Below are 15,243 nucleotides of genomic sequence, written 5' to 3'. Positions count from 1 at the left end.
TGCATTGTATATTGTCAGATTTTCTTTCTTTTTTATGTTTTTGCATTACAGGGTATGGACAAATCTGAATGTAGAATTAAGAAACAGGCACAAGTGGTGTATATTGGGTTCACAGTCCTAGTATTTGGTAGTATGGGCATGCTGAGTGATACTGAGACATTCCAGTGATTTCTGTGAATTGTTTGTTAACAAAAGGACAACCTCACCTTTATCATCCCTCCCAGAGTAATGAGCAAGTATTCAATGGCTTAACCCCTCTACATGTGAATGACTACATTAACATTTCTGGGTGCAAACATACTTTTATGCAGATTCATTCTGCAGTTGTGTCTGTGCATATTTTGCTTAACGAAGTTTGCAAAAGACAGTCATTCAGATCATTTTGTACCAAACCTAAATTATTGTAAATGAAGTCTGACTGCCAGCTCTTCAGATATCACAACTGTATTTCCTAATTCCTTTTATCAATCTGCTATGAAAGAATATTCCTTGGTCTTTTGGTCCCATTCCATGTTCTCACTTACCACTGATAATACTTTTGCCATCTGCTATAAATTCAATAGCATGGCATGTCATGTTTGGGACAGTGATGCGCAGCAACTCTTTACTGGTCTCAGTGTGCCATACACGGATGTCATTCTTTGAACAAGTAGCAAACAGTTCAGACGATCCACTAGAAAAAAGAATACAAAGATAGCTAATTACATAGAAATATGTCTAATAATCTCTGATCTTTGAAGTATCTGTTATTGTTATTACTACTTTTTCAGTTAAGTATACAAGAACATGCACCTACACCATTTGATCATTACAGTGTTAACAGCCTGATCCACAATAGGCTCACAGTGCCAGTAATAATCCTCAGGCCAGAATATGTATTCACTCCTACTTTGCATCTGCTTGAGAATTAGGTTATGGGGAAAGAGGTGAATGTAAGTTTTGATGGTTGGCATAGAGGGTTAAGGCCATGAGCTTTAGTTCTTGTTATGTACGATTTCATTCCCTCATGCGTCAGCCTACTGTGTCATTCTGAGGAAGTCACTTAACATTGCTCCTGGGATGCACCTTAAAAAGGACTGTGTGTACAGTAGCCCTACCTAGTTAACAAATGGGTACTACTATTATTTGCAGTAGTAGTAGTAGTATAATAATAAATAAAATGTAACTAAATGTTACTTCAGATTTTGTACTGTCTTTGAAAACTACAAATATGAACTGTTATAAGAAGAATGTGTAGCATTAACTGTTAAAAAGTCAAATTTGTATGTCTTACTCCTTTGTTAACAAGATGTGCCAAACAGATACAAGTGTTTTTTTTTATAGGGCCAATTCAAAGCCCAATCTGGTTAAAAGCATTGCTCAGCATGATGCAGTATGAAAAAGAAGACTGAGGGAATGAAACTGTTTACTATTGCAAGAAACTATTTTTCAACATATAGCTTCAGTTTTAAACATTAGTTATCTTCTATGAGAAGCAGCTGTTTCACAAAGTAGCTGATTACAACGATTAATAGTCATGTCTTTCATAAAGTCCTTTAAAATGCATATCTTTTGGAAAATTTGGAATAAATTCATAATTCATTTATATGGTCTTTATTATTCATACATTTGTTGACAGTTTATTCTGCACTGAGCATTGTTCAACATCTTACACACAATCATCACTCATCTATTGCCTTTTTACAGTCTTAGTATTTTACTCATTACTTTTACTTACTGATTATTCCTTGGTTGAGTTCTTGGCTAATTAAATATGTAATTCATAATAATAGGTAGTAAACATCAGGATAGCAGCTGAAGGACAGCCACTTTAGTTCAGTTAACATAGAAAACAAAGCATCATTCTTGTAACAAGACTTACAGAGGAAATGTTATATCATTGACAGCTTCACTGTGGCATGTTGTGATAAGCTCTTCTTTGAACTCTGTATAGTTGAATCTGTATATCTGCGACAAGCCTGTGCCAATAAAGAACTGATGTCCTTGACCTCGAAGACTTATGGAAGTTATAGCACCATCCAGCTTGACTCTCCTAGAAAACACAATGAAATAAAAGCACATCAGTACTACTTAATGAAATGTGATTGTGCAGTTAAAGCTTAATTAAGCAGCCACTGATCACCAATAGGAAAGCCTCTGCAATGTTGGTTTTTATGTGCCCCTATCTGTACCACTGTCTAAACAAAACCTTATGAAAATCTAGCTCTATGAAAATTGCTTTGAAATTAGCAGCTTTGTGTGTGAAGTTATCACTGACAATTATAGATGACACAAGGGTTGTCTTTCCCTAGCTACAGTCGATCAACCATAAGTTCTAAAAACAGCAGCTAAATGTCTTAGTATATGCCATTTAAGCCTCCAAATATGCCACAAATTTGAAAATGGGTATGTTTTTTTTTTTTTTTTTTTTTTTTTTTGTATACAGTAAATCCAGATATCTTGTATTTTAAAGGATACTCTGTGATCTTCAGACTCTTTGCTTAGGGGATTCTGAAATGAGTATTTGAGTTCTTCCACGAGTTTAGATGTATATAGTGTTGGCTTGTTTCATTATTTTATTGAATTAATTTTGTTTATTAATTCTATCCATATCTGTTGCTGAGGGTCATGACAGGTACAGCAAAACAAGAGCTTCTCTTGTCCAGCAGCTTGAGGACTGCTGACCAGTTATAGCACTTCCTTTTCAAAGGCCTCTCTTTGACAAGCAGCCCATTAGCTTGAAAATACTGTGAACTGCATGTCTGTGCACAGCTCTGAGCACTGTTACACAGGGGTCTTGAGATCACATAGTTCTATTATTTAAATCATATGGGGGGACCACCATTTTTGATAAGGGTTGTCCTAGATGCACTGAAGCAAGAAATGCTGTTGCCATTCCCTTTGAAGAACATCATACAATTGTAATGCTTCCTATTTAAAGGCTGCTGCCATTTTTAATTTCTCCATGTCTTTAGGGTTTCTAATGCCATGACGGGAATAGACCACATTCCAAAGTCAAAGTATGATTAAAGTTCATAAAATTAGTATTGTTTCACTCTTTGATGTCAGCCAAAAGTGATCTTCGCAGCTTTGTGTGTGAAGTTATCACTGACGATTATAGATGACACAAGGGTTGTCCTCCCCTAGCTAGAGTCGATCAACCATAAGTTCTAAGAACAGCAGCTAAATGTCTTAGTATATGCCATTCATGCCTCCAAATATGCCACAAATGTGAAAATGGGTATGTTCTTTTTTTTTTTTTTTTTTTGTATACAATAAATCCAAATATCTTGTATTTTAAAGGATACTCTGTGATCTTCAGACTCTTTTCTTAGGGGATTCTGAAATAAGTATTTGAGTTCTTCCATGAGTTTTGATGTATATAGTGTTGGCTTGTTTCATTATTTTATTGAATGAATTTTCTTTTTTAATTCTGTCCATATCTGTTGCTGAGGGTCATGACAGGTACAGCAAAACAAGAACATCTCTTGTCCAGCAGCTTGAGGACTGCTGACTAGTTATAGCACTTCCTTTTCAAAGGCCTCTCTCTGACAAGCAGCCCATTAGCTTGAAAATACTGTGAACTGCATGTCTGTGCACAGCTCTGAGCACTGTTGCACTGGGGTCTTGGGATCACATAGTTCTATTATTTAAATCATATGGGGGGGAACCACAATTTTTGATAAGGGTTGTCCTAGATGCACTGAAACAAGAAATGCTGTTGCCATTCCCTTTGAAAAACATCATACAATTGTAATGCTTCCTATTTAAAGGCTGCTGCCATTTTTAATTTCTCCAAGTCTTTAGGGTTTCTAATACCATGACGGGAATGGACCCCATTCCAAAGTCAAAGTACGATTAAAGTTCATAAAATTAGTATTGTTTCACTCTTTGATGTCAGCCAAAAGTGATCTTCGCAGCACCCGCAATGAGCCCAGTAATGACTCCTCCTGCAATTCGTATGGTGTTACATGAATTGGTAACATATCTAAATACAACTGTAAATTATTTTTTATAAGACCTGTTGCTCCTACTACTACTGGAACTGTCTGGGTATCTTTCTTCCACATGGCTCTCGTTTCTGCCTGCAGATCCAGGTATTTTATGACTTTGTGTATCTCTGTACGCAAGACACTATAGTCACTAGATGTAGCGATTTCAATGATCAATGCTACTTTTGCCTTCTTTTCTTGGACCACTATATCCAGTTTTCTAGCATCTATCTTTTGGACTATTGGTATTGGGTGATCCCATGTGATATAAAGTTCATCATTTTCTATGATTCTTAGTGGCTCATGTTTCCAGTGCTTTTCAGCCACTTCGATACCATAATGTTTGCTCAATCTCCAGTGTAACAGTCTCGCCACATTATTATGCCTTTCAGTATACACTCCCTCTGCCATTAGTGCGTCAGTACCAGCAACAAAGTATGTGACTGTTTCCAATTCGGTTTTACAATACCTTTGTATGTTTCTCCCACATGTTCAATGGACTTTGTAAACCAGTGTGTACGTAGCCCACTATATTGGGCTGCCAATATTAACCTTTCATTTCTTGATGTGAATTCATCTCTCCTTAACCATTTCTGCTTTGGTTCTTGATCAACATGAGGCTCTTCCAGAAGTTTTCTATACTTGCAACTATATTTATGTTTTTTCCACATTATCTTCCCTTCTCATCTGGTCCTTCACCTTATATTCTTTCTTATTTTTTTAGCACATTCAGTTGCTGCATGTTTTTTATCTGCTTCTGGTTTGATTTCATTCCTGCTTGATGTTGATATGATTCTGCTAAATTAAGCAGAGAGGTCATATTAGATTTATTCTCCTTATGTTTTCACTACATTTGGATCCTGTGAGGTCAGCAGATATGTGTGGTGTCCCACGATTGCAGATCTATACATGTAATCAATTTCAAGGAGGCCCATCCCTCCTTCTGAACAGGGAATATATAATCTTGGTATACACTGATTTTTATAAATCATTTGGTGAGCATGAAACACCCTTCTTGTTTTAATATCCAATCAATCCAACACTTTTTTGGGGCCAGTCAATCACTCCAAAACTAACTTAGGACAGGAAGAGCAAATTAATTGATGGCCTGGATCTTGTTCCTAGATGTCAGTGCTGTTTTCATGATTAATTCAAGTCTTCTAAAGTACTCCTTACTGAGTTTTATTTGCATTTCTTCATGTTTTATTGCTGATCCTTCATCAGTTCCCAAGTATTTATACACTCCCTCTTGCTCAAGTTCTTTTATATCACATTCTTATCCCAAACTGATGTTTTCCAGGTGCTGCAGTTTTCCTTTTATAAATGTTGCTTTATGCACATTTATCAAGACCAAATGACATTCCAATATCATCTGAAAAAGTTATGACAACCTGCAGCTGTGCTTTCAGTTCCTCATCTGATGAGCTATACAGTTTTAAATCATCGACAAAGAGAAGCTAAGTCATTAGACTTTGTTGTTTTCTAGGAACCAACTTGTAGCCATGGCCTAAGCTGTTAAGTAAACAGCTTAATGGATTAATGGTAAGGCAGAATAGCAATGGTGACAGTCACCCTGGAATATCCCCCTTTGAATTTTTATCCCTGGGATAATAATCTGTCCTTTATCATGGCTTAATTGCAAAGTGGTCTGCCACTGTTTCATGGTTACTGTAATGTAATCAATCAGTGTAGGGTGTATCTTATACATTTTTAAGCACTCTTTTATCCATGAACGTGGGATACTATCAAATGCTTTTTTGTAGTCAGTCCATGCCATACTTAGATCCTTCCCCTTCTTACAGTTCTCCACTATAACTTTAACAACAAATGATCCTTTGTTCCATGTGACTTTCTTTTATTGCCCTTTTGTTCTACTGCCTATAATGACTATAAACTCTGTCAGTGTCAATTCCCATGTATAGTTTATCCGTCGTCGGAAGACAAGTTATTCTATAATTTTTAGGGTAGCTTGCAGGTTCACTCTTAAGTACGAGCATTGTTTTTCCTGTTATTAACCAGTACGGTGTGTATTCGGGGTGTGCATATAAATAGTTCTTACTCATGGCTAAATCCTTGTGCAAAGAAGTTAATACTTTAAGCCAAAAGTTAGATACTGCATCTGGGCCTGAGGTTTTCCAGTTAGAGGCTTTTCTTAACTTTGTTTCAATCTCTCGGACTGTTACTTCATCCCATTTCATATCCTGTACCTTTAAACTTCTTATCCTTTCTTTTACTTCTTCTATCCATTTAGCATCTTTGTTATGTTCCACAGGATCAAAATAGATACCTCTCCAAAATGTATCTACTTCTTTTTTGGCAGTCTTTCAATTCCTTTTACCTTATTTCCCAATTCTCTATAAAACTTTTTTGGGTCATCAATAAATTGCTTATTTTGTGCTTTTCCCTTATATTTATATTCGTATCTTCTAAGTCTTTCTATCTGTTTTGAAATTTTTTAGTTTGTTATCTCCAATAGTGCATAATAGATGTTGGTCTGGTCTAATACTGCGCATTGCTTTTATCACATCTATCTTTCTTAGTATTTTTGTTGATCTATTCCCTCTTCTATAATCTTATAACAATGACACTTCTTGTCTTAGCTGCTTTATAGTTTATTCTATTCAATATTTCCATGATGGTATTCGCTTTCGCCCCCTTTTCCCTCACTACCCTGTGTTCCTGTGGTAGAACTTTATCAGTTATTAATTTAGCAGCACAGTAATATATTCTCTTTACTTCTGTTATATCGCATGGATTTCTATGACGATCCTAATTACTGTGTTCATTTGTTTTATCAAGCTACTGACTTTTGGGGTTTTATTAACCTTCTGCAGTCTATTTCCCTCATTGATCTTGATATATCTGTCTTTGTCTATTAAATCAAGCAACTCTTTTCTTAACTCATTTTCTTCCATACAGATCCTTTGTTTTCCGTTTCCTGCGGGCATTCTATAGAAAGTTCTATAGCATCTTCATGTGGCACATTCTCTTCAGTTTCATCCCATGTCATCTGTTATATCAGAACTCACTGGCCTATCACTCCTCAGCATTGACTGCATAACAGTTTCCACAGTTTCCTGTTCCTTTCCTTGCTGTCTAGCTTCAAATGAATGTTTATACTGGTTTCCCCTGGGAAGCTCCAAAATATCTTGATATGGCACCTGACCAATTGCTCCCTGTTCCACTGGTTTCCCTTTAATTTAGATATCCATTGCTCTATCCTGTTGTGGTGCTTTCTCTGTTCCATTTACTAAACTGAATCCTTCTCTTTTCAGCTGTTCCATACTCTCAATTTCTATTTCTTTGACTTCTCCATTACTAATCTCTTTTTCTACTTTTCCTCTTAGTCTTCTTATTTTTTGTATTGTAAAGTTTTCCATATCCGGATTCCTTTCCCTATATTTTTCTTCAAATATCTTTGCTGCTTCTCTTTTTGTATTGGCTAGTTTTGCTTTCTTCTTTGCATAAATATTACACCATATTAAATCTCTTTTCCTTTCCTCCGTCCATATTTCTTCTTCACATGTCTCCTGATCTTCTTGCTTTTCCTTAATCTGGGAACTCACTCCTGCTCTGTGAGTGACAGCTGATGATCAGCCATGCAAACATAGAAGATATATGATTACACATTTGCATCCCCTTCCTGCATCAAAGGACTGGTGAAGATTCTCCTGGAAAAATTGAATGTCGATGTGGAACCTAACAATCCTAAGGAAAATCCTGACAGAACTAACTGTCCATAAAGAAGACCAGACAGATGGCTCCAACCACCAGAGCAACCACCACTGGCAGTCCATCCAACTCCAACACTGAGATCAGTACAGTGCCAAGGATAGATATGGAGAATCAGTGTTGATTGTTCAGTAACTCCCCATAGATTAGAATTGATCAGTGTTGAATGGGTCAGATGCAACATCAGCACCAATGGATGACATCCAACTGTAGACTCTGCTTGGGGGACTGTGAAATGAGTATTTGAGTTCTTCCCTGAGTTTTGTTGTATGCATGGTTGAGTTATTTAATTACATTATTGAAATTATTTTGTTTTTTAATTCTGTCCATAGCTGTTGCTAGGGGTCATGATAAGTGAAGCAAACAAAGACAACTGATACCAATTCATGTTTCAAGTAAGGGGCAGAAGTAATTAGCATTTGTGGGCCAATCTGATCCACCCTGGAAAGACAGAGGAATTGGATGGCATACATGTTCTATTTAAACCTTAACAAATATGGGTCTATGTCATAAAACCAAAAATGCAAACTCTCGAATGCTCACATGAGCGAATAATCAAAAACTCAAAATTGGTATTGTGGGGGGGTGTGCCCCCCACCTCACCCCCCCCCCTGCTAAATATATATTCCTACTCCGAGATCACACTAAAGTGAGGAAAGGGCAAATATTCCGATCTTCACTGTACTGTGATCCCAAAATACCAATTTTGAGTTTCTGATTATTCGCTCATGTGAGCGTTCAAGAGTTTGCGTTTTCGTCTTTCAGAAGTAGACCCAAAAATACTCTCATCATCAGATCCCAATCAACGTCAGCAACACTCTGGATGGACATGATAGACCTGAGTGAAAAGGAGGATGTGGGGTGGGATTCAAGAAACCTAGAACTCCATCTCTGAAGATTGGGTGCTTGAGGATTTCCTACTGGGGGTAATTATTGGAGATGATGCCGGTTTAGCTACCAATGGGTACCAGAAGCTATGACTTAGGTAATGCAGGCTCTGAGAGAATAACTGCTGAGGCCCCAAGGGAAGATGGAAGTCTAGGAACCCTTGATACAACAGCTTGGAAGAATCTTCTTGTTTTATTTTCTTTCTATCCCTGCCATTTTCATTTTATTTCATTTCTTTACTTTTCTTCTCCATTTCTCTTCTATTTGGTCTTGTCCCTGACATCAGAGAGAAAAAGCACCTTTAACATTAGTTTGCTTTGGTGTTCATGTAAAAAATGTGGCCCGAAGACTTTGCAAATATCAGAAAAGGCCTATACATCTTTAGGCCCCAGGCACACAATGTATAGATTATGTGTGTCCAGGGGCTAAATCTTGTGCTGAGACTTGGTGCACTTTTTGAACTTAGAAGACAGATAATTGTAACAAGTAAACTCTACAGAAACAAAGCTGCAATGCTAAGTAAGTGAAAAAAGCCAAATAGTGAAAAATGGTCAGAAATTGTCAAAATAGTCAAAAAAGACTTGCTACTCAACTATGCACACCTAACAAATAGTGTTTTAACATAAATAATTTTGATAAGGAGTAAAGGAAGATTAGACATTAGCCTAATCTGGGACAGGAAATAGATGGTAAAAGTTAGATGGTGAACGCTTTTTGACTAAGTAGTCAAAGTCTTACTAAATGTAAGAAATAAAAGAGGTAAAAAAAATTTTATCTGAAAATTTTTGTAGAGTGCTGTAGGACCACTCTGAAAATGTGGTCGGCAAATGAGATCTAAGGAGCAGTGAGAAGCACACTGGAGAAAAATCTGGAGTAAGCGCTGAAGCTCAGAAGTTAACACCTCAGATCCTCTATGAGGACAAATTACTCAACAGTTGAAGTGAACTGTTTGCTACTTGATCTTCATTAAAAGAAAAATTGCAATATCAGTATGGTCTCATTATTTTAAGAGTCAGTTCAAACAAAGATGCATGTTGGCTGTAAAGCATTTGATTAGCTGTACAATTTTTGCATTCAGAGTTAATTTGCAGCTTAAGTCTGCCTCTCTGGTTTTGACTTGCAGATAATATCTGGTACTTTCTGAAGTTCTGTCTCAATTTTGTGCATTAATAGTATGTTTTCAGAATTGCCAGTCTGTTACACAACAAAAACTGCATTCAATACTTAATTTGAATGTCTTTCTTTTTTAGTTGTTTTAAATTAAGCTTTTATTTTCGGTTGTGTAATATTATACAATGTATATATAACCTGTTTACTTTTGGAAAGTAATACCTAACAAGGTATGTTTCTTTACGTGAGAGTTTTTTTTTAACCTTCCTATAATTGTTGTTGTTGTGTCTTTCGGCTTTTCCCGGTTAGGGGTCGCCACAGCGGAACTCCGGTCCACTAATGATTGGCAGTAGATTTTTACGTACCGAGTTGCCGGCTCTGATGCACAACCTTCAACGTAGGTACACCCATTCACGCATGTCTCCACACAGAAGACGCTCTAGCTGAGAATCAAACAGGACAACGTCTTACTGTGAGGCAACAATGCTACCGCAGCACCACCACCGCACTTATAATTAAATATCCTAATTTAGATTAAAGTCAATCATTTCATCTGGTTTACCTTACAACTGCCTGCTTTGTATCTGCCATTTCTCAACAAATAAGCCTGTATAACAAAATGCACCTTTTGTCTCAGGAGTAGCCATAACCTTTATAACAAGCCAGACCCTGAAATAGCAGTTTTTAAGTGCCATATGAAGCAGAGTTCATCCCAGACCCTCTTCAAAAGAAACTTTGATCACTGGATTGAAAATCACAAATTCACCCCTGTTCTAACCCCCATGTTTCTGATGGACCGAGGTCTTCAGTAAATAAATTAATCCCCAGCTAATATACCCCCCACATATCTGGTAGCTACCTCTTTACTAACATATCCCTCTATATAGACCTCAAAGGAACTCTGGGACAAAACTGGGTTGGGTTACATGGCTAGGCTTGTAAAGATCCTGGTGGTCATTAGACTAGTATAAACTTTTGAACCTATGAAACTATAGATATGTGATTGTAGGACAGTCATAGATGATATGGAGCCCTAGGCAAAGGGATCCCTGGCATGCACCCACACAATCTACGGTTCCCATAAAATGCATCCTATGCCCTCCTTGTTTTTCTCCCATCCTTGCCTCTTGTTTTCTCACACTGTGTCTTACATGTCAACTTTTTCATAAATCCTTTTAGCACATCCTAGCTGGCCAAGACTGTACTGTCATAATTCCATAAGAGAATTTATTTACAGTGCAGGGCTGTGGGTTGCTATGAGCCACCCATCATTGGCCAAGGCAGTGAGGGAGCTGGCCTGACACCTGAAGACTAAAGAGCGATTTTAATCTTCTTACAGATGGGTGCAGGAAGAATCAAGTTGATCCACAATTGCTCCATGGATAAACCAATAAGGAGGCCTGAAAGGTGGGTATCAGAACTTGAGGAAGAAAGTAAAACTTCTGACAGAAAAAAAGAAGTTATGTCTTACCATAACGTTCCATCTGTGTTGTTGATCTTCGTTCATTAATTACTGATGGGTTATCGGTTCCGTCCTCGGAACCAAGCCGGCCTTATATCGAGCTCGCGTCAGCCAAAAACTCTCGAACCAAGATCCTACCCAGGATGGTCAGCTCCCTGTTACCTCAGATCAAGTTTGCAAGTTGATAGACAAAAAGTAGAGGCTACCTCTGGTCATAACCAACCTACAGTAAAGGGGTATATGAGATCAACCAGGAACCTCCAGAGGGGGGTGGAGGGTAGGGAGTAATGAATGAATGAAGATCAACAACACAGATGGAATGTTATGGTAAGACATAACTTCTTATCTGATGTTGTTAATCTTCGTTCATTCCTTATTGATGGAACAGAGTCCCCAGCTACCTGTATCCCTGGGCGGCCCTCATGGAAGGAAATTCCTGAGCAGCATGGAGCCAAAAGAAGCTCTACCTCTGGAGGCCAAATCCAATTTGTAATGAAGGATAAACGTATGAGTTTTGGCCCAAGTCACAGCTGAGCAAATTTCATTGAGGGAAGCCCTAGCATGGAAAGCTGCTGAAATTGCCATAGACCTTGGGTACTGTGCTTTCACTCTGTCAGGCAAGGTGATTTTGTTCTTGTTGTAGATGAAGGTAAAGCAATTTCTCAACCATGATGCCAATGTAACTTTTGAGACAGGATGACCTAGTCTTGGTCCAGAAAAGGCCAGAAATAGTTGATCTGATTTATGGGTAGATTTTGTTCTGTCCAGATAGAATCATATTTGCCTATGACCATCCAGGGAGTGGGAGTGGAAGCAATACTCTCCTTTGTTAGAATGATTAGGAAAAAATACTGGAAGGTCAATAGACTGATTGATAGACCACTTTGGTAAAAAAGAAGAATTGGTTCTCAGTAAATTGCAACCAGACAGTGATCCAAAAGTTTTATTGTAACAAGTTCTTTTCCTCTAACGTCTCGGCCGTAGCCTTCATGGAGTCATTGGTTTCTCAGTACTCTATCCTTATGGAAGATAAGGTAGGGATGTTTAATGCATAAGGCTTGAAGTTCTGACAAATGTCTGGCCGATGTGATTGCAACCAGAAACAAAGTTTTCCAAGAGAGGTACTTTAAATCACATGAAGATGCAGGTTCAAAAGGGGGGTTGTTAGGGCTTGTAGAACCAAGGCCAAATCCCAAGGTTGTACTGGTTCTCTAAAGGGAGGTTTTAGGTGAAGAACCCCTTTCAAGAAAGTTTTACAGAGTCTATGTGACATGAGTGAAGAATCCTGAAAACCAATGTGGAAATTTGAAATGGCAGCTAAATGTATACGAATAGTAGAGGCAGACACCCCAGAGTGGAAAAGATGTGATAAGTAATCCAGAACCACCGAAACTGGGGCTGACAGGTGGTCAAATTGTTTATTCACTGCCCATAAAGAAAACCTTTTCCATTTACTGAGATAGATTAGTCTGGTGGATGATTTATGATATGCAATAAGAATATTGCACACCGGGGATTGGCGGTTATCTCGCCTGGCAATTATTGGAAGTGGAGAAACCAAGCTGTCAGCTTCAGGGTTGCATAATTGGGGTGAGTCAGACCCTGTGGAAGGGAGATCAACACTGGGGATGGATTGAGAATCCATGGTCAATCTAGCAGGTGAGGCTAGAGGAAGGGGAACCAGACTTGTTGAGGCCAATATGGAGCAATGAGGATCACTTTGCTTTTCAACTGCTGTGCTTTCTTCAGAAATTGGGAGATGAGGGGAAGAGGAGGATAGGCATAAAGTAGACCCGAGGGCCAAGTGTGGACTAGAGCATCTCTTTGTGACTGTCTCCGAGAGGGTATCAGGGCAAAATAGTTGCTGCACTTGTCATTGGTTGGGGAGGCATATAGGTCGCAGCAAGGCTGGCCCCAGCAGTTGAAAATTGTTGCCGCTATCACAGGGTTGAGGGACCACTCTTGAAGTTGTAGAATGCACCTGCTCAACTTGTCTGCTATCACATTGGAGCTCCCGGAAATGTGCAATGCAATTAGAAAGTGGTCGGAAGCTATCGCCCATTGCCATATTCTCAAGGCCTCTCAGCATAACGGGCAAGATCTGGTGCCCCCTTGCTTTTTGATGTACCAGACCACTGACATGTCGGATTGGATCACAGTAGTCCCTGACAGAAGGATGGAATGGAATGCTTACAAGGCTAGTAGCACCAACCTCAGTTCCAGAACACTGATATGCAAAAGGGCCTCTGTCTCCAACCAGGTGCCTTGGGCCTAGTTTCCCTGACATAGCCCCCCACCCCATCGGGGAAGTGTCCATGGTCACCGGGGCATTTGGTTGCTGGGGGCTGAAGGGGCGAGACCATTGTTGGGAGTTTCGATATGTCCACCAGAGCAAATCTTGCTTGCATCTCTGAGTCACACTCATCTGAAAGGACAAAAGGTGTTGTAGTGGGTACCACTGAGTGAGGAGCAACCGCTGGGGAAGTCTCATGTGGAATCTGGCCAGAGGAACAATGGTGATCGAGGCTGACATTGACCCCAAGAGTTGGACCAAGTGGAAGATTTGTGGTGACAGAGCAGTGGCTGAACCTGTTGTCTTATTCTTTGAAGTCTGTGATCCGGAAGAGATGCTGTGCAATTCCTCATGTCCAACAGTGCCCTGATGAATTCTAAAGACTTTGCTGGGTTCATGTTGTACTTCTCCCAGTTTATAGTGATTCCCAGGTGTTGTGCTGTGAGAAGTGTGTAGTCTGGGGCTTCTTCGAGTAGGCACTTGGTGGGGGTAGTGAGAAGCCAGTCATCTAGATATGGAAATGCCTAGAATCCCTGAAGTCACAGGTGAGCGATGACCATTGACATGTATTTGGTGAACACTCTGGGGGCTGTAGAGAGACTGAAGGGCAGTGCTCAAAATTGGTAGTGATTGGCTCGTATGCGGAAGCAGCAATATCTTCTTGAGCACTTGTCCATTTTTATGTGGTAATATGCATCTTGAAGATCTACAGAGCACATCCAGTTGTCTTCTTCCAGTAGAGGAAGGATGGACTGAACCGTGACATCCGGAATTTCTCTGTCTTTTACAAATTTGTTCAGTGTGCTGAGATCCAGAATTGGTCTCCAGTCCCCTGTCATTTTTGGCACCAAAAAGAACCTTAAGTAAAAACCAGATCCTATCTGGTCTGGAGGAACTGTTTGGATGACTCTTTTTTTGTAGCAATGTTCGGATTTCATGTGCTGCTGCTTCCCTTTGACTGGGTGGAACGTCAGGTAAGTCTCTGAATGGGGATGAACAGAGATGAAAGGGGATGCGATAGCCTCTGGATATTATTCATTGTACCCAGGAGTCAGTGGTTATGTTTTGGCAGGCAGTGGTGTACAAGGAAAAATGACCCCCAACCGCTTCCAGACATGAGCAGTCAGGCAAAACTTCAGAAGCGCTGGTAAGGTTGGCCAGAGAAAGAATCTATGGAACCCCAAAAAGGATGTATTCCATTGGAGTTTCCTCCTCTGTCTCTAGGGCAGAACTCGGCATGTGCATCACGGAAAGAGCCCTGTGATTTCCTGTGCCACATCTTCCCACTCCTCTGATTTCTAGAGTAGAATCATTGAGGAGTGGAGTATCGGAGTATCTGACAACAATGGCAGATGGAGTCTTGCTGTCTTGTCCGCACCTTGCCAGTGTATCTTTCACTTTAGTGCCAAACAAAGAAGTGGCCTTGATGGGGGTGTTCATAAAGGAAGCCTTAAAGGAGTCCGCAAAGTCACAACGGCACATCCAGGCATGTCGTCTGGTGACTATACCTGTGCCTGCCACTCTAGCAACTCCCTCCGTTGCATGTGAAATAAGATGCATGGAAGAATTGGATATGGATTCTAGGGTGGCTATCTGAGAAGCTACATTGTCACAGACCTCATCAGAAACAGCTCCTGACAAGGTTTCAGAGAGTTGGTTGGTAAGGTCTCTCTGGAGCCTTGTAAAGTGTGCCAAATAGTTCAAGGACCTTACGGCGAAGGTCGATGAAGCAAACACATGCTTCCTGAGTCTATCGTCCTGGGACTCCTTGATGGGCAGATGGACAA

General features: G+C 39.6%; 1 protein-coding gene across 1 annotated transcript in view; it reads right to left on the bottom strand.

The window, feature by feature from the left end:
* Nucleotides 1-15,243, bottom strand: part of CFAP52 (cilia and flagella associated protein 52) — a 788,965-nt gene that overhangs the window by 417,462 nt on the left and 356,260 nt on the right. The window contains exons 8-9 of the mRNA XM_044068790.1: nt 1,862-2,032; nt 525-673 (exon numbers count right to left, since the gene is read on the bottom strand). Of these exons, the coding sequence (XP_043924725.1) occupies nt 525-673; nt 1,862-2,032 (320 nt within the window). The remainder of the gene's footprint in view (nt 1-524; nt 674-1,861; nt 2,033-15,243) is intronic.

This window comes from Protopterus annectens, chromosome 4.part0, assembly GCF_019279795.1.
Source record: "Protopterus annectens isolate FY-2018-M chromosome 4.part0, PAN1.0, whole genome shotgun sequence".
NCBI classification, from domain to species: domain Eukaryota; kingdom Metazoa; phylum Chordata; order Ceratodontiformes; family Protopteridae; genus Protopterus; species Protopterus annectens.
The sequence above is the reverse complement of the archived record's forward strand: the minus strand, read 5'-3'. Positions and strand labels throughout refer to the sequence as shown.